This window comes from Vigna unguiculata, chromosome 9, assembly GCF_037176805.1.
Source record: "Vigna unguiculata cultivar grain cowpea cultivar isolate G323 ecotype 2 chromosome 9, ASM3717680v1, whole genome shotgun sequence".
Classification (NCBI taxonomy): Eukaryota; Viridiplantae; Streptophyta; class Magnoliopsida; order Fabales; family Fabaceae; genus Vigna; species Vigna unguiculata.
Window position 1 is genome coordinate 35,846,792 of NC_140800.1, and position 23,866 is coordinate 35,870,657.

General features: G+C 34.1%; 2 protein-coding genes across 6 annotated transcripts; one reads left to right on the top strand and one right to left on the bottom strand.

The window, feature by feature from the left end:
• Positions 1-355: 355 nt before the first annotated feature.
• Positions 356-3,554, top strand: LOC114196124 (glutathione S-transferase TCHQD-like). 4 transcript variants are annotated; one of them, XM_028086655.2, is made up of 3 exons: positions 356-510; positions 1,420-1,721; positions 2,649-3,554. In XM_028086655.2, the coding sequence occupies exons 2-3, from the start codon at positions 1,513-1,515 to the stop codon at positions 3,241-3,243; spliced, it is 804 nt and encodes a 267-aa protein (XP_027942456.1). In that variant the 5' UTR covers positions 356-510; positions 1,420-1,512; the 3' UTR covers positions 3,244-3,554. The 4 variants fall into 4 exon arrangements, with proteins under 4 accessions (XP_027942456.1, XP_027942457.1, XP_085522289.1 ...); XM_028086656.2 differs by having other exon boundaries at positions 370-510; positions 1,381-1,721; XM_085666163.1 differs by lacking the exon at positions 356-510 and adding an exon at positions 533-950.
• A 1,607-nt stretch (positions 3,555-5,161) lies between these two features.
• EFS (histone-lysine N-methyltransferase) lies at positions 5,162-19,784 on the bottom strand. Of its 2 annotated transcripts, XM_085666156.1 has the most exons (19): positions 19,472-19,784; positions 18,211-19,276; positions 16,318-18,111; positions 15,912-16,140; positions 15,426-15,592; positions 15,233-15,312; positions 14,043-14,174; positions 13,837-13,953; positions 13,221-13,313; positions 12,032-12,109; positions 11,711-11,767; positions 10,489-11,260; positions 10,357-10,412; positions 10,130-10,209; positions 9,929-10,011; positions 9,736-9,815; positions 8,890-8,969; positions 6,554-6,599; positions 5,162-6,403 (listed from the first exon to the last, which is right to left on the bottom strand). In XM_085666156.1, exons 2-19 carry the CDS (start codon positions 19,040-19,042, stop codon positions 5,297-5,299), a joined length of 5,883 nt encoding a protein of 1,960 aa, XP_085522282.1. In that variant the 5' UTR covers positions 19,043-19,276; positions 19,472-19,784; the 3' UTR covers positions 5,162-5,296. The 2 variants fall into 2 exon arrangements, with proteins under 2 accessions (XP_085522282.1, XP_027904008.2); XM_028048207.2 differs by having other exon boundaries at positions 16,318-19,276.
• Between the last annotated feature and the right edge of the window lie 4,082 nt (positions 19,785-23,866).

Here is a 23,866-nt window from a genome sequence, read left to right on the forward strand (position 1 = left end):
TAAAATAATCATTTTATTATTTTATTTTTTAATTCACGTTAATTTCTATTAATTAATTATTTACAACAACGAAAAAACGTACGCATAACCGCGTGTTTCCATTAATTATCAATAAAAGAAATAATATTTCAACATTGACCTAAAATTGAATAAAAAATGTTTATTTATAAATAAATGAGTTTAAGGGAGCGCGTTTATTTTTTCCTGAATATTTATGTTGTTAAAAAAAAAAGAGTTTGGTGAGTCAAAGGATGATGAAAGATGGTCCATATATAGAAAAGTGAAAAATTATTACGTGACAAGTGTCGATTCAGCTGAGCGAGTAGACGTGTGTGCCGTTGTGTTCCAATAGCAACCTTAAAGTGTGACTTTATTTGTTCTATAATTCTGATCACTATTCAGTTTGTGGTTTCCAAACACTCCTTTTTGTTCTTCCCCACTACACTCTTCGCACGATCCTCAAAGTCTATACCTTTTTTCTTTTTCATTCCAACGCTTCTTCTCTTTCTGGTATTTTCTCATCCATTTCATTCATTCTTATTCATGCTCATCTTGTCTTCTCTGTTCTTTCACTTCATTTTTTCTGGGTTTCTCAACTATTTTATAGAATTCTATACTCCTCCCACGCATCAATTGTTTTTATTTACTTCATGAATCTTCTGAACTCCATCACCCTTAACCCCATCTAATGTTTATTAACTTCTGATCATTGAAATTATCTGAGTTGGGCTGATACCTTTCCTTTTATCAAATCCTTAATTTTTGGGGTTGGATCATGGTTTCTTGTTGGATGTTCCTTTATTTTTCATATACTTCTGAATGTAGACCTTTTTACTCTTTAATTTTTTACACGGGCTCGTATTTGTTTCGAAATTTTTCTTAGGTGAATAATACATCGTTGCTTAAAAGTGATGTAAGACTAACAATCAACGCTGCCTGTCCATTTTCTGGTATTTTGAATGATGGAATACGAATTTAGATTTTTGCTGCGTTTTTATTACTGTCCTCTGTTTTGCCTGTAATGATTTTGATGTTTTAAAATATATTAGAAGTCTTTTTAATTTATCAAAGTAGTGTATTTTATAAGCACAGTAGAGGATACCAAAAACAAAAGTTAGCAGAGAAACTGAATTCTAGAAATACATACTTAAATATGTGGCTTTGAATTTTCTGTGTTGTGCATCAATTATTAATTGTGTATGACATGTGGCATTAGTTCTTCTCTGGATGCTTCTTGCACAGGTTGGCTATTGTTGCATGCCAGCCAAATTTCTAAATAATTAGTGACTAGTAAAATATGTTTTATCCTTTTCTTGACCCTGTCTCACATGATTTTGCACTTCATAAGCTTTAATTCAAGAGTTTTATTTGTAATTGCAGATGTTGCTTACTTACAACTTGGATACCAATGTTTTGCAGACTTCAGTGTTCTGAAAGATTTCTGGTGTTGGTGCACACATATTTCACCTTTTGCACATCCTGCTTCTTCCTAATTCCTTAGGTGATAAGAAAATGCAATTGTATCATCATCCATTTGATTTGGACAGCCAGAAGGTGAGACTTGCGTTGGAAGAGAAAAGCATTGATTACACATCACACCATGTCAATCCTGTGACTGGAAAGAACTTGGATTCTTCATTCTTCAAGATGAATCCTGGTGGAAGACTCCCAGTTTTTCAAAATGGCTCTCACATCCTTTACAAGACTATTGATATAATCCAGTATGCTCTCTTCACAACTTTTTCTCTCATCCTCCTCTTAATGTTATGTCTTCCTTTTGTAAAACATTATCTATAAAATATGGATTTTAAGTTTCAACCTTGCAAAATAGGCTTATTAGGTAAATCTCTATCCACTTATATATTATAATTTGGTCATATCTAAACCTGAGAACTGGATATTTTTAGCATGGGAATAGATAATTCGCCATAAGTTCAATAAACCTTACTGGGATAGATACCAATAAACTCTAATACCTTCTTATGAAATAGCTCTAATACCATCTTAAACCGTAGGGAAAGAGAAACATTAAGCTGAAATCATGTTTCTGAGACAGTACAAATGTCTTATTTATATTGAAAAAAATAAATTAGTACAATGTATGAAATTTGGTATGTTTTGACAACAAAGATATAAATAAAAAAAGTTCTTAATAATACATGTGTGTTCCTGATTATATTAGATTAGCTTTTATTTCTATGATTATATTTAACTCAGAAGATTTATGCAGCACAAGAAGTTACCCCACGAATTTTTCTTATGCTGACAGAACTCCTTTCGACATATTTATCATGGAATGGATTATCTCATGTTGAGTTTCCACATGAACATATCAAATAAAAATGGTCTCTTCATAGAAATTTTAACTATATTTAAATTTGTATGTTTGACAGAGAGAAACACAAAATTTTCGCATGACATGGCCATGTGGAAATTCTGCATGAAAGAATCCATTATCTATTTATCACTTTGCAAGTCCCTTAGAGCAACAATAGCAGCACTATATATGCTACTGTGGATAAAGGAGTGGGTTTTACGGTGCTTGATAAAGCTTAACCCCTTAACCTAAATGTTGAAGTTGAATTACTTTCAAATGCTTTTATGTTAACTTTATGAGTGGACATTTTATAGTGGTATTGGATTTTCAGGTACATAGAAAGAATCGCCGTGTTCTCCTCTGGGTCTGAAAATATCAGTAGCAGTAACAAGGAAGTGATTGAATGGATGCAGAAGGTACAAGAATGGAACCCAAAGTACTTTTCCCTTTCCAATGTACCAGAGAAATACAGAATATATGTTTCCAAGTTCTTAAGGAGAGTGGTGATTGCTCGAATGTCGGAGTGTCCAGAACTAGCAGGTGCTTACCATAGGAAGTTAAAGGAAGCATATCAGACTGAAGAGAGAGTGAAAGATTCAGATGTGTTGATAAGGAGCAAGGAGCATTTGGTTAGGCTGCTTGATGAAGCAGAGAAGCAGCTGAGTGAAACACCTTATTTAGCAGGTCAAGAGTTTACTATGGCTGATGTGATGCTCATTCCAGTGTTGTCTCGTTTAGTGCTCTTGGATTTAGAGAAAGAGTACATAACTGGGAGGCCAAACATTGCTGAGTATTGGGTTTTGGTTCAGCAGAGACCTAGTTATAGGAAAGTGATTGGTAGGTATTTTGATGGTTGGAAAAAGCATAAGACATTGGTAAAAACTTGGTGCTTTGTTCGTATTAGAAGCTTGCTGAAGAGATACTAGTAAGGTGTTATTGGTTGCCCAAAGAAAACTACATGAAAGAGCTTTTTGTGTGTTGTAGATGAGAAGTTGTTATCATAAACATTGTTTGTATTTTCCCTTTTTAGAGAGTGAAGGGGGATTCATTTTTCTTTCTCCCTTGCCAAATGTTGATGCAGAGTACTAAGCTTGGATTTGTGTTAGTTCAATCAATTAGCAATTTCTGTGCAATGTTGTATACTGATATGGGAAGAATTTCTTCATATGAGAATCGTTACTTGCTTTGTGTATACTTATTTTGGTATTTGTAAATGCAAAAGCAAAAATAACGTACTCATTCTGTCTCCTTATAACAGATTCTTCTGGTGTTCTACATTTTCTTCCTGTTTTGTTGTATGATCATCAATGATCAAACGGAGTTTAAGTTTATGATAAAATCCCCACAGCTTGAAAATGTATGTTGGATATAATAAGAATTTAAAGTATGTTGAAAATGTAAATGAAAAAGAAGTATACTGTCATCTAACCCGAAATCCAGATTATCGTACCCTTGAAAATCAACTTTTAAGATATTATGTTAAAAAAACTATGAACTTTTCTTGTTGGTAATTTAAAACTTTAATTATTATTTTGAAATCATTTCGGAGTATCTTAAATCAATCATATTAAATCAGTTCAATAATCAATTTAGTTTTATAAAAATCGACTCAGGTTGGAATAGGAGTAGAAAATTCGTTTAAATTGGTACCTCAAAAAAATATTTTGTTTGATTAAAAATACTTTTGAAATAAATAAAAGTACACATTTAATAAGAATAAGGAATATAGATAAATATATTTATCAACTATTATTAATTCTTTATCTTGTAATTTTAAATTGTAGTTTGTTATTTTTCATTCAAGATGCAAATTTATAATTGTTAACGAACACACTATTGTACTTTTTTGTTAAAACATAATCATAGAAGCATTAAGACGTATTTGATTTCCATAGTATTTATCTACTTTGAATGTTTAAAACGTATAAAATATTTCACTTTGTAAATTTTAAAATGGTAATATCATATTTATTTAATACTATTATTTTATTAATTTTGGAATATTCAGAATGTTACCATTATATTAAAAAAGTGATGTTAAGCAACTATAAAACTTTAACATTCAACCTAAAAGAAGGGAAATGGAAACTAGAACAACACTCATACAAACATTTAATGAAACCTGAATTTCTAGACTCTGGCGGTTTTTAAAGATCTAAGCTAAAAAAAATAATAATAAAAAAATAACCCGCTTACCCAACTTCACCTACAATGAAGGTTCCAAGTGGTACTTTTACCATTATATCACACGACTAACCGTGTGCTTTCAGGGTAAAGTCTTCACCCGATTTAATGACTGTTCATCTTTGACTACTTGGACACTTTTCCTCTCCTCGAAAAATCTTTAAATACTGTTCGTCCGTTTGCCGTTGAAGAATTAGAACAAAATAACAACTCCGAATTAAAGTTGCAAACCATTGACCATTTCTAATATATAAGAAAAGAGGAAATTACCCCTATAAAAAACTACAAACATTTCTTCCCAAATTCTCAAGACATTCACAGGTATAACTTCGAAAGTTTTGAACCATATATATCCCGTTGCATCCGAAAGAACCAACTCTAAAAAATAATACAAAATATGAGACCCAAAGAACATAAATGATCTTTGGGATTCATAATAAATCAGACAGACAGGAAGTAGAGAGCAAGGGAACTAATAATTACTTTTATCTGTAAATAGAGAAACGGTTGAACAATAGTCTTACCAGTCATCAATAGGTTTTCCATTTTGGTAGAGAATTAGAAGTCAAGAAAAACACTCACCCGTCTTGAAGGTTTGGCAGGATCAGTATTGGGAACAGGAGTTTCCCGTGTAGGGTAAAAATTGAAGGAGAGGAATGGTGAAATTGAATGATATTTTCATTGAATAATAGATTCAGGAACGAATGAATTGACAGTACATTAATGTAAAAGGAAGAAAAAAGAAAACAAAAATAATTTCTTTTTTTCCTGTGAACAATATTGCTGCTGTGCATGCTAATAAATATTATTGCCACCTTTCTCCTCTCTACAGATTGCATCCTCCGCATCACAATTATCTTCCGACTCTTTTGGTACATCTACATCTATACTGCACATATCACCATTAGAGTTGTTCTCATTACATTTCCATGCATTCCTCCGGAACCATGGTCGATGTATTTTCGAATTATTCCATTTCTGCTGTCTATAGTACTTGGTTACCAAATCATGGGAGTCACCCTTCATTCGTTTGGCTTCGTTTTCCTCAAACAGAAGGTTTGACTCTTGAGGGTTAGCACTAGTTGTGCTGGGAATCATATCATCTGCGCAACAAGTGACCATACTACTGTTATCGCCCTCCTTAACTTCAGCAGAGTGATCCCTTGTCATAGCTTCACAAGGCTGATCGATTATCATAGCACTATTATTATTATTAGAAGGTTGAGAGTCTTTGTTGTCCCGAGGATATGGGGGTAGTGGAGGAAATGGAACGAAAGGTATGCCAGGTGCAGTGACCCAGCGCTCTGGAAATTCAGTATGAGGTGTTCCATATTGCTGGGCAACGGACCATGGCATTCCATAAGCCACAGGCAAGTGAGAATTAAATTTCCTTTTTGAATGACCAACTACTAAATCAGAGGGACATCCAGAACGGCTTGCATTTTGCAATACAACATTGCCAGAGTTTAGGGAAGAAGCATTTAACGGACCTATTGGACACGAAAACCCTGGTGGAACATCCTCATGAATGTTCTGGCTTTCACCAATGGAGCTCATAACAGCATCACAAAGTGAGTTTGAGTCCGCAGGTTGATCCCATCGGCTCTTGCGCTTCCGTTTTTTGGGTCCTTTGATTTCAACCCCATCTACAGAGTGGGCAGGACAGCTTTCCTGGGTATCAGCATCTACTGGGGTTGTCACGTGCATAGACTGCTGACTACAGTCCATTGATTCTGCAGCCCTTAAATCCTGTTCATGTCTATGACAGTGTGATGCTGAAAATCTGTTACCATTGAAAGTTCTGTGAGATTCCATTCTATTATCATCCCTGTCCAAATAGCCATGTTTTCTGTTGGGTCTGGGAAACCATCTGTCTCGGAAGCTTCGAGCAATTTGATGGACCTACACGTGCAAACAAAACAACAATTATATTCAAAGATCCTATTATTTGTCCCCAAAACAGATATATACAAATAGTTGAAAAAATCCTCTAAAATACATTTCTTGGCACTTGTGTGCGCTTTGGAATGAACAAGTTAGCATAACAGATACCTGTTTGTCATCATGCTCTGTCAGAGAAAGCATCGATTCTCTAAAGCTGAACGTAAAAACAAATTATTAGTGCAAATTTTTTGAAGAAAAAAATACATCTTTTCTAGTCAAATAAAAATGCAAATGATTTGAAGATTCGCAGCAATGAAATAATTGATCCCACGTTAGGGTTCAAGATAAAAACTACAAAAGGGCAGAAATTTCGTGTTGTTTACATCAATAGGTAAGTGACAATGTTATCAATAGGTTTAGAATGAAACAAAAATCTACGCACGAGATGTGAGTACTAAGTATTGCAAATCCAATTGCACGGATTGCTAGGACTGAGAAATTGAGTTCAAGAAATCCATTCATCCAATACATTGTAATTGGCATTTATAAGTGTGAAGGTGTGGCAATGCTTTGGTTGTATATCTAGAGTAGAAATATCCTAAATTCAGATTGAGAATAATTTTCTACAACTTTGATCAAAAAGATTCAGAGGTAGCTTTGGTAGCCACGCCTTTGAAGAATTGACTACCTCGAAGCAAGAACAGAAAATTGAGACAGAAACCCATCCAAGGGATAATCATGCCAGAGGGTAAGACTGGCAGCTAGATTCTTAGCAAAGAGTGACAAGATCTCCAATAACTATGTTGAGACCTGTTCTCGGGCCAGAAACGTGAGTGGCAGGATAAGACTAATGAATTGTGCCACTGAAAAGTTCAGTAAGGTGCAGTAATATATGAACAACCCAATACTGAGATGAAGTCAAAACTTGACTCGGTGTATGTTGCATGACATTGGGAAAGAGGTGGAGCAACCAAATAAAGGATTTAGGTTTTGAAAAATCAGTGTCAGGGTAATAAAGAAACAAGAAAAAGGGAAAAAAAGTAAAAGGTGTTGTTGGAGACACAATGGACAGGCCAAGGAGCAAAGAGACAGGAACCACTGTCAATATGAGGGCTTCAATGATGACAGCTATGGAATTTTGGCTAAGTCAGATATCACAAATAGCTGCAGTCAAAGCCCAGGTTACATACTGTCTACACATATCTCCACCACCACTGGAGCCACAGGATGCCAGCTTCCGTGTGGTTATTAAATCACTACCAGTGAGCAACCCTGCCATAATGGACATTCTTCCAATTGGGCTTCATCAAAGATAATGCAGCTAGCCCAAAATCATAAAGGGGACCGAATTGACACCATATTGACTGAAGATAAAATGTGCATACTTCACGAGAAGTGCAAAATTGATTCTACTCAAACATTCATTGGGATATTAACTACAAAAATCAAAATTTCCTTCCAATTACGCGACAAGATATCCCAGTACTTGATATAAGACGATGAAAGAGGAACTATGATCACAGACCAACAAGTTCCTTTTCTGGGACGCAAAGCCACAAAGCAATACAAGCAAAATCGGTCAACATGCTTATTAGATATGAATTGAGGAAGAAGGAAAGAAGGGTACACTAAGAAAAGTTGTCATTAGAAAATTAAGCATCAGATCTGTCTGAAGTGGCAATCCTTGGAGAAATTTCTCTTCTACTAGTTCATTCATCCTATTTGTTGAAAGGATTACTGAAAAAAGATCAGTGGAGGATGGCACCACTCTAGTACCATGTTGAGAAAAGAGAAACCAAGAAAGAATATAATAAATTAAGTATCTCGGCTGCAAACAAGAATATTCTTATTCTTATTTATAATAAAGAAGAGATACAATAATAAGACACCATCAATATCTAATAATGAGAAATATTTCGTAAGATATTTCCCTATTAAATCATATCACACCTCTCTATTTAAAGCAATCAAATCATATCTGTAACAATATTCAGTAAAAATTATTTTCTTTCTCATTCTGATTGTTAGTTTCTACATATCTCTAACAATATTCGGTAGAAGTTTTTCTTTCTCATTCTGATTTTTAGTTTCTATTACCATTTTCTAATATCTCAAGTACACCAAGAATATCAATACTTATCGATTAATACAAAAAATGTCATGTCCTACTAGTAAAATGTAAAAAAAAAAAAAAAAGTTGCAAGAGATTTTACATCTCCAAATTATTAAGGGTAAGTGAAAACCAAACGGTCAATTGATTCAATTCCCTCCCAAAAATATGTAGTAGGAAAAGGGTGATGACTGAAGAAAACATATTTCATGCTTAAAACCACTTTGACAAAAATGTTTTTTTGTATCTTATGTGTCAATCAAATTCATACTTGCCAATCAAAAATAGGTGATGAAGAAACATAAATGAAAACTGCTACTTCAGTTCTACAATACAACAAATAATACAATTGCCCCGTGAAATTTCAGGAGGTTATATTTTAAAATTTTCTAACCTCTCCATCCCGTGACACGGAGGACCACCATTAATCTGTTCAGGTGTCAAAATCTTGCTTGCTGCTAGGTACTCTAAGACCTGCAAAAAATAGAGGTGTCCGAGCAATATATTATCTTAATAATAATACTTAGAGAATGAAGAAAGATGAACAGCATAGAAAAGACTAAGATCTACCAGCAACAAACTTATTAAATAATATAGGATTGTCAAATTTATGCACCTAAGCAACAATTACCAGATTGAACATTCCAGATAATGAAGAGGAATAAAATATATTATGAGCTTTATGAGTTCACAACAATTCCATTGGAGAATTGCATAATATATTTTTACGTTTTAGGTAAATAGAAGAAATAGCATCAGAACAATCATATAAAATCGAGAATTCATCACAAAAATGAAGTTTCAAGAGGACTTCAAATTTTAGGAGGATTTAAAATACCATAATTCAAAATAAATTTAAGAGTATTTAATCCAAAAAAAAATTAAAAGATGGAAGTTTTTCACGGGATTTTTTTAATGCAAAATGAAAAGATTTCAAATAACTCTGAAAAAGGTAATTCCTTCATTCTTCCACAGAGTCTCACTGTCAACTCTCACTCAGAAATTTTATGTGCACTCTGACTTCACAGCACCACTCTCCCTCCTCCCTTCCACACTTCCACACTTCTTTCACATTCCTTCTAAATTTATTTGAAGCAAATAAATTCCTATGCATTTTAAACCCTCTTTAGTATAAAAAAATCCTTAAGAAATTTTGAAATACTATATCCAAATACTATATATATAACCTCTTAGTCAGAAGGAATATAACAAAAACCTAAAATATGAGTAATCTAAGCACCTTCAGAAGCTTCCGCAGGATTGGAATTTTTTTGAAGTCCTGCCTGTACTGCTTCATAATGTTATGTAACATCTGTAAACCTGAGAAACAACAGTATAGTTACATTGAAAACCAATAAAATACCCAATGAGGTTTACACATTTAAGATATATACAGAGAAAACTGCGTCACATAGCAAGCAAATATATATTACCATTTTTGTTAATTATATCATTCAGCACTGCTCTAGATTTTGTTTTCAGAAGGGCGTCAAGTATCATGGAAAGATCTCGATTACTGCAACCAAAGTTTAAAATCACCTTTACAATGTGTCCATGAAGAATGAAAAAATCTAATATAACTGAATATAATGAGTTCTTTAATGAAGAAAACAGAAAGGTAGAGATGAGAGAACCTTTGAATTGCTTCACCATTGCTTCTATCACCAGATGCCACAGTGAGAAACAAAAGCTTCAAGTACCCTTTGGTAGCGTCCTGTTACAAGAAAAAGGGTGAAGGCAGTCAAATGGCGAAAACTAAACATAAAACTGCCTGGGTAGCAAGCCCCGCAATACCTTCAACATTAAGCCATTCAGAAGTAATAAATTGGAGATGTTCACTTGGTAACTATATAGTACTTACCTTTCTTTTGCTTATTCCCCCATCTCCATCCAGCAACTCATTAAGTTTCTCCTGAACTGCAGGATACAAAAAGGTTTATCCATTAAAAATTATTTAAATGACCATGTTGCAAAACAAATGAGGATGACCAACCTGCTTCAAACCGTCCATTGGAAGAACCTTCAACCCTTTTTGGTTTGACAGATGACAACTGCAATCGATTGGCTGTCACCTCAGCTTTAAGGCTATTTGGAGGATTAGTATGGACCTTTCCCTTTTTAACAGAACCATTTAGTTTGGGATTCTTCTTGCCTTCAATTATTTCAGACTTGGATTCCCTATTACTACCAGTAGAATTAGATAAAATTTTGCTAGCAGCTGTAAGGGGAGAAGTAGTCTCTAATCTTTGAGTGGAAGAAGTTTTGTCTGCAAACTCTGATTCCTTTTCCTTTTCATATCCTTGTACGGCAGGCATGGGTTTGCTTGTTACATCCTCCATTTGTTGAGAAATTTCTTCAACTCGAACGGCAGATGGTAACTTGCCCTTTGAATCCTCCATTTCTGCTGAGCTGTGCAACAGAGAAACGGCAGAGGCAGGGTTCATGGAACTTTCTTTTTCTGGAGAACCAACTGAATCTATAGCACTTGTAGACTTTTCCAATGCATCCCTGCCTTTTAACATATTTCTAGCAGATTCTGTATCATCATTATTAAAATACTTGGGTGCTTCTTCAATTTCACCATTTTTCGTAAGCATAACAGGTTCTGGAAATTCCTCTTCTGAATCACTTTGAACTATCAGTTCAGCATTAAGTGGATCACCACCACCTATATAACCTCGACAACTAGGTGAACCACAATAACACTTTTTTGCAGCAGCACCAAAAACCCTTACATAGTTGTAGTCAAATGTCAATTCTTCATCCTGGGGAAGGTATTGGTAAAAAAGTTCAGCTTAACACACAATACTAAACATTAAAGTTTTCTAGTCTCATAATCCAAAACTCAAGGTATGAAAATAGGACCTCCAAGTCCTCAAAAAAACCATTAATCAGCCAACCATTTGTTCAATTAGCATATTTCTGGCTCAAATGACCAAATATTTTATATTTCATCTTGCCGAGAGGCGGCACAACCAACCATTTTCATACTTAAAATACAAAAGTTTGTAAAGAGATTCACATTTTCCCATATGTTTGATAATCATAATACACAAAGACTTGCAAACAAGAAAAGAAATTGAAGTTAATTGTTCAAACTTCCAAGGTCACACAATCTGAAACATAGAAGCAACAATGTTATACAACACAAAACTGCAAAATCTAGTGGAATTAACAACACACATGAAAGTAGTAAGTGGAGGCAGAATGCACACCTGCTTAATATCCCTCAATGCAAACAGTCCAATACAGATCTCCCCATTCACCATCCACTGTTAAAAAAAGGATCAAACACAAGATCAAGTAATTGAAAACAACAGCCTAATTATGAAATTCATACTCAAGGAATTGATATGCCAAACGGCATTAAATAATATGTTCAGGAAAAGCTAACATCGACGTTTCCTGGTAAAAGATAAGCAAAATGCAAAAAATATAGTCAAGAAAACGGTTCCTAGTAATTAAAAGAAAAGGTTCTCCGGTAGTAGTATCATTGCCTTTATTAAATAAACCTAAAGAAAGGTAATAATAGTCACCTTTTCTGTCCGACAATTAGGATCACAACTATGATTAATGAAACGCCCCAAGTTTCCTTTAGCACTTGCATCTATTACCTGAAAATAAAGAATTGTAAATGACAAAGTAGTCTTTAATAACTAACAGCTGAAAAACTAATAGTAATAGGGAGACAATAACAAATCATGCTGAAAGAGCTAGATGACACAATTCCAGACCCAACTAAAGCTCAGACTAGTTACAATATGAAGCAAATAGCAAAAACTGAAAAACTTGAAACATGTCAACAATCCAGGCATGCTTTGTGGCATTGAGATATCAGGCAGTCACAAAATGTGGCAAAATAAATGCACAATCCAGATAAATCAGTAGTAGAGGTGTGAATAGCTCAAAGAGCTATCCTTCAATTTCAAAATTTCCATTCACACAAGCTATGATATTACAGATGAGTCAAAGATATTTGCTTGAAAAAAAAAAAGGTTCTCGTTAAGAACAGCTAGTCAGCAGGATTATTTAGATAACTAAATAGGAGAATGGAAGGGTAAGAGGAATCATTCTACATTGTTACTTGTTAGCGTTTGAGAATTGAGCAAGTACTGAACAATAAAAGAGGCTTTAGGAGAGATCTTTCTCCTTTCTATGCTCCATTTTCAGTCGAGAAATATAATCATAATTTTAACCTCTCTATTTCAATTGTGGGTGGAATCCCAATCAAATTGTTGACGGAAGTAAAACAGAATATTCATTTAACTTATCAAAAACAGTAAATTATTCCAAACAAGATACGTTTCACAATCAATTATAGGATGGTAGAGCAAGCTTCCCTTCAACGGTGTGGTTTTCACAATGAGATGGTTTCTGGATTTCCTAATTCTCTATGGGTTAAGGGGAAGGTAATATGGATGATGTGCTTCTAAAGTCCGATAGCACTTAGAAGATCAGGAGATGTAATGAAAAAGAATTTTATTCCGAGAAAAAAGCTTTCTTTCCCTGTTAATTTTTCTTTGAAGGAAGGGAAGAGAAGGTAATTTCCAAAGCACGTTAATAGGAATGTATTATAGGAGAAGTTAAATAACATCTAGTAACTATCTATTCATGTAAACAATTGTTTGTGTAACATGCTATCATGAACAAATCCATTGCGCTTCCAACCCAACTACAGTTAAATTTTACTTTGCTAAAACACAAATATGCAGGTTAAATTCATACCTCACTGCCATTCAAGGTCATAAAATAGAAATGTCGATGACCCTTCAAAGCATATTCTCTTTGCCGTGCCTCATACGTTTGCATATCAAGCACCTGTTTGGACCATATATTAGATATTTAAGTTCCTAAAACTGAATGATGTGCACAAGTTGCGCATCACCTTTGCATGTACAACATAAAGCGTATGAATGCCCCAATAAAGAATAGCAGTGAAAATTCCAACACTATAAGATATAACATAATCCATTAATTACAGAATCCATTCAATCTTCTAACGAGGATCCTCCATTAACAAGAAAAGTAAGTTGATTGTCAGACATAAGCTATTCTTTATCCCCATACAACCATAGACTATATGAACATGGTGGTAATTAAACTAAAACTCGGCAAAAAGAAATGATTAGGGGGAATGAAACAAAAAGAGAAGAGTTCGGTGAGACCAATACTAAATCTTCCTTCCCCAAAAACATCAGCTAAAATAAGGAACCACAGCATAAATATGATCACAAAAATTAATAAGCATCCTCAACAGTCAAAAGATCATGTATTATAACAAAATAATAAGTAAAACTGCTAAATTAGGATAGGGATAATACAAAGGAACTGTACATTTTACCTCTCCAACGTATTCAATAAGAAACTGGCCTTTAGCCACATTGCCAAGTGCCTTTAGTCCATAACCCTTTTTCCCACATTTAAACCACCTCAGGCTAGCATACTTGCGTTTTTGGAACTGAAATCAAACAGTTATCTGACAGTCATGCAATTTGTCAAAAAGACCAAATATTAATATATATTTCATAAAAAAACAAGGTTATAGACCTGCTGGTTAGAACAACGGTCCCCACACGGGCATGTTCCTTGCACGCATTCAATATTAAGCATCCGATTTAGGCATTCATCCCCACAGCCCAACTTTCCTTCTTGAGTTGCCTTGCAATGACAAACCATTATCTGATACATATTCAGAGGAGTAATGAATTCAGGAATATAGAACAGATGCGCAATTTTCAAATACCAGAGCGTAATTGAAACCTAAGTGCTATCCTTCATGATTAAATAATAAACCACAATCAAAATGTAAAATAAAACTGACAGTAACTGCTGTAATAGCAAAAGAAAGACATACTTTGGAAATTGGAAGCAAGGCAAAGATTTACAATATAATAATAATAACAGTAATTAATTAATTAATAATATAAAGAAAATTATATCAAGAGAAAACCTTAATCAATATTATAGCAATACAACACTTTTCCTTCAGATAGTAATTTAATGACTCAAATCTATTGGCTTGTAAGGTAGTACTTTTTTTAATATATATATATATATATATATATATATATGTATGTATGTATGTATGTAAATATATATGCATTACATGGTGACTTGTAGTAATTCAACCACAATTATTCTTTCAAATCCAGTAAACGTTCTCAAATATATGAAATTTGTGTGGTGTCTACAAAATGTGAGGTATTCTGCATATAATATTACTCTTTACAAGACCCATGTATCAAAAGATTATTGGAATTCTAAATTTATGAAATGATTATTCCCCAACAAATGAAATTTTATAATAAGAGATAGAAATAGTTTCATTTAAAAGGTAGTTTATGTGCCACCCCAACTAACACAGTCTAGCTCCATCACTGTATTCAGGTATATGCTCTAGATATTGATCAACTCTGATTCAGATGGGCTTCCATGAAATTATAACCTATTTCACATTTCTTAAGAAAAAATAATAAAAGGAGGTAAACTTGAAGGAGATCAAAGAACCCTCCTGGAATAAAATGTAATGCAAATGTACTCAATAAAGAAAGAACATATGCAGATCGGCAAATCAAAGCTCTCAATCCCTCTGTAAGTCATATAAAGAAATCAACATGACCAGTTTCACTAATCCAACATTATCACTTGTGTATTCTAAAACAAACACAGGTAAACTTGATCAAATTACGTAATATGGTATTCCTTTGGAACAATTAAATACTAGAATAATTCAGGACCTCATCAATAGTCTGAGTTTTATGGCTACGATGCAGGAATTCATTGGTGAATATATGGGTAAAAGTTGACCCCTGGGAAACTGCAATGCATAGAGCAAATTAAACATCAGACAATTAGACAAAAATGGAATTCCTAAAACAGAATATTGTCAAGCTTAGATTTCATTTAAAAAATAAAAAACTCATGACACACCAAACGGAGGCCGATAATCTAATTCCTTAAAATTTTTGGAGCCTTCATATGCATCTTCGTCACCCGAGGCATCTGATAATCCCAACTCTGCATTAATCTCTGCATTTGACTTTTCTTGAGGAACAGCACAGTCAGCAAAAGCACTATCACCGCTGTCCTTACATGTCCTTCAAAAGAAGATCACCCATGAAAATATACAAGTTATTTGAACTGGGAAAAATATGTTTAAGACATTTTCTTTACACGCCTCCATATGCAAAGACATAAGACAACCAGAACAATTAACTACAACTATAAATCATGACTAATTAACGAAAATTATGCAAAAAACCAAATAATCACTGGTGCACATGGTCAATTAATTAAAAGTGAAGACTATTGTGAAAAAATTTATTACAAACAAATACGTGATTATATCATATTCTGCCTCTTCAGCTTCTAAGCATGTATTACAGAAAAATAACAATAGAATGAAACAAGTCATACCAGGTACGGTTAGTTTCATCAATTAGGTCTGCAAGCATAGCTGGAATTCGCCTCCATTTGTAACAATCATCGCATCGCACCCACGCATTACGGGGAGACGGAAGTTGACCACCCAGTCCAACACCAGACGGCATGTCCAAACTAGATATGTTGTTGACTGATACTTTGTTGTCCTCGGCGTTAATTTTTCCAACAGCATCCACCAGCTTATGATTTCCAATACTTGCTTCTAAGAGACAAAAATTAAACATATCCTTGTCATACTATATAACTATCACAAAAAATATCAAAAAATAATAAAATAAAATTTGGATAATCATGAAGGACCCAACGTCAGTCTCATATTAACCCAAAATGCAACAAAAAATGCCACACATGATGCTGTCAATTTGGCACATAAAACTACCTGCATGTGGGCGATCTTCCATTTCACATGTAATTTTAAGAGAGGCACCTTTTCTCTTGTCTTCAGACTTAATACTTGGCTTTTTCTGTTTCTCCTTTCGTGTACATGTAGTCTTTTTCCTGTCAGCCGAGTCAGAAGCTTTAAATTTGGTCCTGCTAACTTTACTGGGTCTAAGACTTTTAGGTAGTTTACGACCCAAAGGCCTAGCAGAAGATGGCATATTCTCAGAAACCTGAGATTCTAAAAATCCACTGTCAACTGATGGTTTGCAACTTGTATTAATGTCCATGTCATTTTTAACTGTCAAAGCCTCAGCAGAGCGTCCAAGTCCAGTCTCTCCAGAAAGGGACAAAGATTCCGGGCACAATTCTTTACTGCTCACAGATTTGCTTATCTGAGTGAGAGTAGACAATTCCAAAGAGCTAACTGCATCCCTACAATTTTTCTTACCCCTGCGGTTCTTTGACTGCTTCCCTCTACGGTTCCTAGGCGGACCTTGAGATTCATCTTCAGTGATACAAACACCTGAACAGATAAGTTTGTCTTTCTTCTTCCCTCTTTTACTGACAGTGGCATCCACTTTAGAATTTAACTCTTTAGAAGAACCTAAAACAGCATCATGTAAATCTTCTTCATGTCTCTCTCCAACCTGGACTTCGGGGATTGAATTGATAACTTCAGAATCAGGTGAAGTTCCAGGATCCATACCCTTGTTGTTGATAGGTTCAATCAATGCTTCAACCACCTTCTCTGGAAGAGCTGCAAGACAAGGTTCCTCTACATCTCCATCTGCCTTCTCGGTTATTTCAGTATGTCCTTCTACGAGGCTATTAGCCACTTGTCCATTTCGAACAAGATCATCCTTATCCGCGTTATTGTTGAAAGATTCTGTATTGCCCAATGTCACCACTTTCAACATTTTATCTTCGAGATTGCTGGCTATTTTCTGAGAAGCTGAACCAGACTCCAAGTAGGAAGCAGAAGCCAAGCCATCAACAGACTCAGGAGTCCAGACATTTGAGCAACTTAAATCAGGTTCTTTACCAAATTTGATCTTTAGACGAACACGGGTGGTTGAAACAGGACAGTTCTGTACTGAACTCAATGAGCCAGTACTTGCATTATTCTTAACTGCTTTCCCACTTTGACGCTTGCTTCTAGCCTTCCCCAATTCTTGACACACAGCTTCAGCAACTGCGTGCTCATTATCTTGCTCAAAAAAATGTTCAATATTCCCAATCAATCCCCAGATAGAAGAACGAGCTGGTTTGGAGATACAACTTCTTTTCTTTCTAGCAGCCTCTGAATATAACTTCATATAATCCCCATTTGGACATGTCACCTTGGTTTTGTTCTTACCTCTTCTTGAAGCCTTTTTGGTTTGTGTCTTGCGGCCTACTTTACTTCTTCGACTATTCCTTTGAGAAAGTAATGGAATGCTTTCAGTGATACAATCAACATTAACTGCTTCTTTTCCATCATTAACCATCTGCCCTGCATCGTCCACAGTATTATTGGTAGCAGTAGGAGTAGAAACATCATCACCCTTACGATGGTGATCAGAAACATCCTTTGAAGAGCAGTTGGCAATTGAAGCAACCGAGGGCAGGCCTGACTCTGGAGAAAATGGCTTTCTAAAGGTGGAGTTGCTAGCTTCCTCTGAGGAACAATCCTTCAATTTGCAGAAAGCATCTTCTACTTGTAGTACATCATTCTTTATTTCACACCCTGGATCCAACAAGGCAGGCTCACAAGGAGAATATACAGATGAGCTCTCAACAGTCCCATGGCAACCTGGAGAGGATAATATTTTTACACATGAATTAATGACAATGACTTTTTCATCAACAAAAGCTTTAACCTTTTCTTCACAAGTACTATTCTGGACCTCACCATCTTTCGGATCACTTGTGCTCTCTACTTCGGTATCTGCACATAATGCACCAGATGGCACTTTCATATCCGCAGTAGGAGATATCTGCCTGCACGCATCTGCTTCTGTCCCAATTGGATTATCACATTTTTCCACAACATTCAACAAGGGGTCTGCGTTTCTCATAATTTCCTGCTGCTCATTTTGCTGGTTGCAATCAACTAACAAGTCAGCCACAGATTCTAATTCCAAAGACATTTCAGAGTCCCTGAAATCAAGAACATGATTGAAAACATCACCAAAAAGACCTGTGTCCTCGTTTTTGCCTCCTTCGACGACGGACTCATCTCCTGCTGCAGGTGACATGTGGCTATTATCATCCTTCGGCCCCTCCTGCTGAGCACAAAGCCTCGGTGAATCACCAGTAGTCAAGGGCCGCGACCGCAAATCAATGTTTTCCTCACCCGGAAAATTCCCCTCAGAGCCACTGCTTGCACAGGGAACTTCAATGCCCCCATAAGAAACCCCCAAACAATTCAGACAATCATCTTCAATGGGTTTCTCCAGTGACAACAAATCAGCATTTTCACATTCACTTGCCAAACCCAGAGCATCACAAGACCCCTCATCTAGACACCTAGCAGAACCCACAAGGTCCTCTCCCACATAACCATCGGCCACAGTGGAGAGGTCAGCATTAGAGTCCACAACATTGCAGGCCACTTCCGAACAAGACTCCTGCACAGAAACAGCCTGCTCCGCAACCTCTGAGCACAAATGCTGCTCAATAACAGACCCTCCAGAGGGATCATTAACGGTAGCAGATCTCCCACACGCCCCCATCTCAATCATTCAAGAATCATAAATGACACCGCACCACCACTAACCCGTCACACTCTGATTAACTTCAAAAATCCGATAAACGTACAAAGATAAAAGAATCGCAACAATGCACCAACCAATACCTCACAACACACCCCCTACGAAACGGTACCTCGAATTAAAGCAGAGTGGCGAACACTGCCTCCACGGGAAAACCACAGCCCGGAAAGAAAACCCTAGAAAGCGGCATTATCCTGAGACGCTCTGCACGGAAAGAGAGGGGAAATTTTGATAAAGAAAACCCTACTTACAGAAAATGCAGACGCTGACACGCGTTCCTAGGTGCAGATACGTTAACCGAATAATAATAATAATAATAATATATATAGCAAAAATTGAAAACAGAAAATAAAAAACAGAAGAATAAAATTGAGATACGAAGTAGATTAGAGATAATACCTGCTCTCAGGATGTGCAAGAATTGAGTTTGAGGATAAGGAGGTTAGGCTTAAGCGTTTTCAACAATGGTTTCTTCAGAAAAATAAATATAAAATACGAAAATATTCTTTTCTCTCTGAGTCGAAGAGAGAGAAAGAGTTGGGTCTGCGTCGCGCGCAGAGGAGAGAGAGAGAGAGAGAGAAGAAAAAGATGGTTGGTGAAGTTGTCAACGTAAACAAAAATAAAAACAAAAACCAAACCGTTTGAGAAAAAAAGCACAAAACAAAACCAAGCGCGAGAGAGGAAGAGAGAGAGTGCTTCCTTCTTTCTTTCGCGACCCAAGCCAGATTTTTCTTTTTCTTTTTTTTATAGATTTATAGATATATAAATGATAAATGATAAATAATCTGGTAGGACCTGAATTCAATATGATTAGACCGTTTTGCCCCCACGCGCCTCTCATAATTCTTCATCTTTTTTTTCTTTCCTGGGACACGTCCTAAAACCTTACCACCTTTTTCTTTTTCACATCAAAATTTTCCATGTGTCTGAAGTAATTAAAGAAAAAAATTATGAAAGTATATTTAACAAAAAAAGAAAAGAAAAAAAAAACAAGAATCCTTCTGATCGAGATTTGGAATACTTTCAATGCGAACACGCTAAGGACCAAAGAAATTTGTCTTTGGGTGTGTTGATATTTGCGACGGTTTGTTTGTAGTTTGTGCATATCTTCTTGTTGATAACATTTTGGTAATTTTTTAAAGGCTATTGGCTATTACTAATAATTACTTTCTTCACATTTAAAATAAAATAAAATAATTAATCTTCCACCAAAATTAAATATACACTCAATGAATTGAAGCTAGGATAACATCTATTGCATTATCTGGAATGGGAACCATTTTATAATTACTTTTAATTGAATTACAATTTAATAAATTATTACTTATGAGTTTAGGTTTTTGACAAATAAATCCTCTTCTTTCTGAGAATACTTTTAATGGCTAAACAGTTTTTCCTTTAAGAATTAATGCATGTGAGAAAAAAATGGTATTTTGCATACACATTTACAGAAAAACGTATTCCAAATTATTATAACTGACGTGACAATTTTTTATTTAACGCATATGCTATAGCAGGTTGAATTTTATTTTCTAAATATAATTAAATTAATAATTAAAATCATAAATACTACGCAATTTCATAAAAACATTTTGTGTCTATGTATATTTTAGGAAAGAAAGTACTAATATTAATAACGGTGGTGAGATAACAAAAAAAACCATAATAGATAATAGTCACTTTTTTTTATATTTGAGTAGTTTTTTTTTTTATCTTTTTAACTTTAAAATATAATTAAAAAATAAAAATATTAAATATGGGTATCTCTTTATATAATATTATATATTTTTTAAAATTTAAAATATAATTAAAGATAAAATAGAAATATAAAATAGGATTAAATATATTTTTAAAAAAATTCAATTTATTGACTAAAATTATACTTCATCTCAATTTTAAAGTATACATGCTATTGTAGGATCAAGATATACCTTAAAATGGTCCCATGAGAAGCACTCCTAAACATCCTTTCTTCGTTCCATGTGAGATGTACTTCTCCCAACACTAAGGTAGTTTGAGATATACCAAGCAAAGACGTCTCCAATGGGGTTGAGGTGTCTGAAAAGACACACTAACGCTTAAGTCATATGTGTGTGTAAGACAGTAACAAATGCTAAAATGAATATGTAATAATTACCTCTTGAACATTGTTATTTCTAGTAGTTTCATGAGCTTTTACCTAATAGGTATGTTACCTAAGCAAATTACCTTTCTTAAGTTGTTGAGTGTTTTGTTAATCCATTGTATGTCTTAATCTTTTTCTCAGTCATGCTTAATCCTTATTTATGTGTTTAATCAGGATTGAGGTGTGTGTCGTCCTTGTCATTCAGGACTTGATCTGATATTAAAAGTGGTTATTAAACGTTCAAAAACCAACCTAAAGTTTATGAACCTGGAAATTTGGCCTAGATATGTCATATATTTATTTTAAATTTTGTTAACAAAAAGGAAGACTAGATAAGTAGTTATTATCTTGGTATCTTTATTTGTCTTTGTAATTTTATCTTTTCTTATTATCCTTGTAATTATATTCTTGTGTTCTAGAGGAAAAAAAGAACAATTTGTAAACCAATTTGCATATAAATAAAATGCTAACTCTCACAACCAAGGGATGTCACTGTTTGGCTAAGTATTTTCTACTTTGAGCCAAGAAAGTTATCTACATGTTTTGATTTTGATTTAAGGCTTGCAATTTTTTTACTAGAACAAGGTATCTTGTTATTATGGCCAAGATGTTCTTACTGATATGACTTCGTCTTGAGTCATCAAGTTGTTATGTCTTTACCGACTTGATGTTCTTATTGGTTAACAAGAATATATCGGTCATATATGACACAATACACATTAAAAAATCTAACTTGTCATTGAAACCAAAAGTTAGTTAATGGTGTTAGAGTTTTTATGTCTTTCCTGCAACTCTCCTCCTTTCCTAGTTACAATTAAGGGTTCTCAAATCTCTAGTTAAGGGTGAAGGTGGGTGTGGCGTAGTATGTTGTGCACAACAATGTGCGAAGGTCTGTCATTCAAATTTATCATTATCATTAACCCTTCTTTGCAACTTGAAACCCTATTTTTACTATCCTCTCGCAATGTCACATTCAACCCTCTCCCACAACCCCACAACACAACAATTTGATGTCTCCACCATCATATCTAAATTTCCCTTTTTATTTTCCTAAAAAATAATAATTGAAACTATGTGGATAAACAACGTGAAGAAGAAGTGAGTGATGAGGATACATGATGACTGAAGCCTCGAGGGCCTCCTTTAACCAAAGGTGAAGTTGGAGTTGGATTAGGTTTTTAACTTTAATTCTACCATACAAAAGGGAAAAAAAAAGAAAAAGAAAAAAAAAGGGAGAATCTAATTTGTTTTTAATTATCACATCATTTTCATGAGCCCAAATGTTTTATACATATTTTCACCCCACTATTTGCTATTTACATTCTTCACATGACATGTTAGAAAATGACATTTTATAATTTCTGTTTTTAGAAAAGAGTATAATATTAGAAGCAATATGTTTTTATAATAATTTGAATAAATATTTTGTATTTACACTTATGTGATGTGTCTCATTGATTTGTCAATCAGGAAAGATATTATTTTAATAATTCGAAGTAAATGTTCCCGATAAGAATTTTTTTTAGAGAATGCTATGATTTTACTAGTTAGAAGAAAATATTTCTGGGAATAATTAGGATCAATTATATAAACAATATGTTATGATTTGATCACGATCTTTATGTGACAAAAAATATGATTATAGTAATTACAGACAATATATATTGTTAATAATCGTGGATATTATGTGACCATCTAATTTCTATAATATGTTTCATCATACCAATTCCTTCCTCATATATTTTATTATAATTAAAGACTAGAATTTCAGTGGTATCAATGTGCCTATATAAGCACAAAATTTCTCTCATGACAATATCAAATGTATGATCGATTGACGTATTGTATGATTAAATGTATTTGGGGTTTACACGTTAGATGATCTTGGATTTGTCATTGATATGTTCAACCCTTATCTTTTATTTTATTTGGAATGTCATTTATCTTGATAATTAAAAAGGTTTTTTCGTAAGCTTTAATTCTCTCTAAAAAAAATAAATAAAAAATTATATTATTTGTTTTATATAAGTATTGAATATCATGTCAAGTCTCGGACTTACTTGATAATCAAAATACTCCTTCATAAGCTTTTAATTTTTTTAATTAATAATAATAATAATAATTAAAAATTAAAAAATCATTTTTAAATATCATGTTAAATCTCATATTTGCTTGATAACTAAATATTTTATCATGTAGAATCTCGGGTTCTCTTGATATTAATAATATATATATATATATATAAAGATTTAAAATTTAGAAAATAATAATAATATCAAACAACCATTTTTAGAAGAACTACGTCATCCTTGATTTTCTAAATGGAAATACATAGGAGCGAGGTACAATCCTCTGCCCAAAAAATACAAAAATAATTTTGTTTTTAATCTTTATTATTTTGTATGTGTTTTTATTTTGTTTGAATTTTGGGAACAATAAATATATCAAATTTTATCTTGCAGACTTAATTAAAGAGGGAATTGTCTTGGGTACTAATACCTCTCACACGTAACCGACTCCCGAATCCAAATTTGATTTCGAAGACTATTCTTTTCTTAAGATTTTTCTATAACTTTTCATAATAAACTATGGTGACGACTCCTCAATTTTTTTCTTTAAATTATTTTTGTCATCCCGTCACGATCTTAGTTACGATAGTTTAGATGACA

Bases quoted from the DNA above. Each gene is read 5' to 3' on its own strand.
- EFS (XM_028048207.2), bottom strand. From the start codon at position 19,042: ATGATTGAGATGGGGGCGTGTGGGAGATCTGCTACCGTTAATGATCCC. The intron at 15,593-15,911 runs GTATGACTTGTT...CTTCTTTTGAAG, and splicing joins GATGAAACTAACCGTACCTG to GACATGTAAGGACAGCGGTG. The intron at 6,600-8,889 runs GTTAGAAAATTT...TTTTACGTTCAG, and splicing joins CCGTGTCACGGGATGGAGAG to CTTTAGAGAATCGATGCTTT.
- LOC114196124 (XM_028086655.2), top strand. From the start codon at position 1,513: ATGCAATTGTATCATCATCCATTTGATTTGGACAGCCAGAAGGTGAGA. The intron at 1,722-2,648 runs GTATGCTCTCTT...TTGGATTTTCAG, and splicing joins AAGACTATTGATATAATCCA to GTACATAGAAAGAATCGCCG.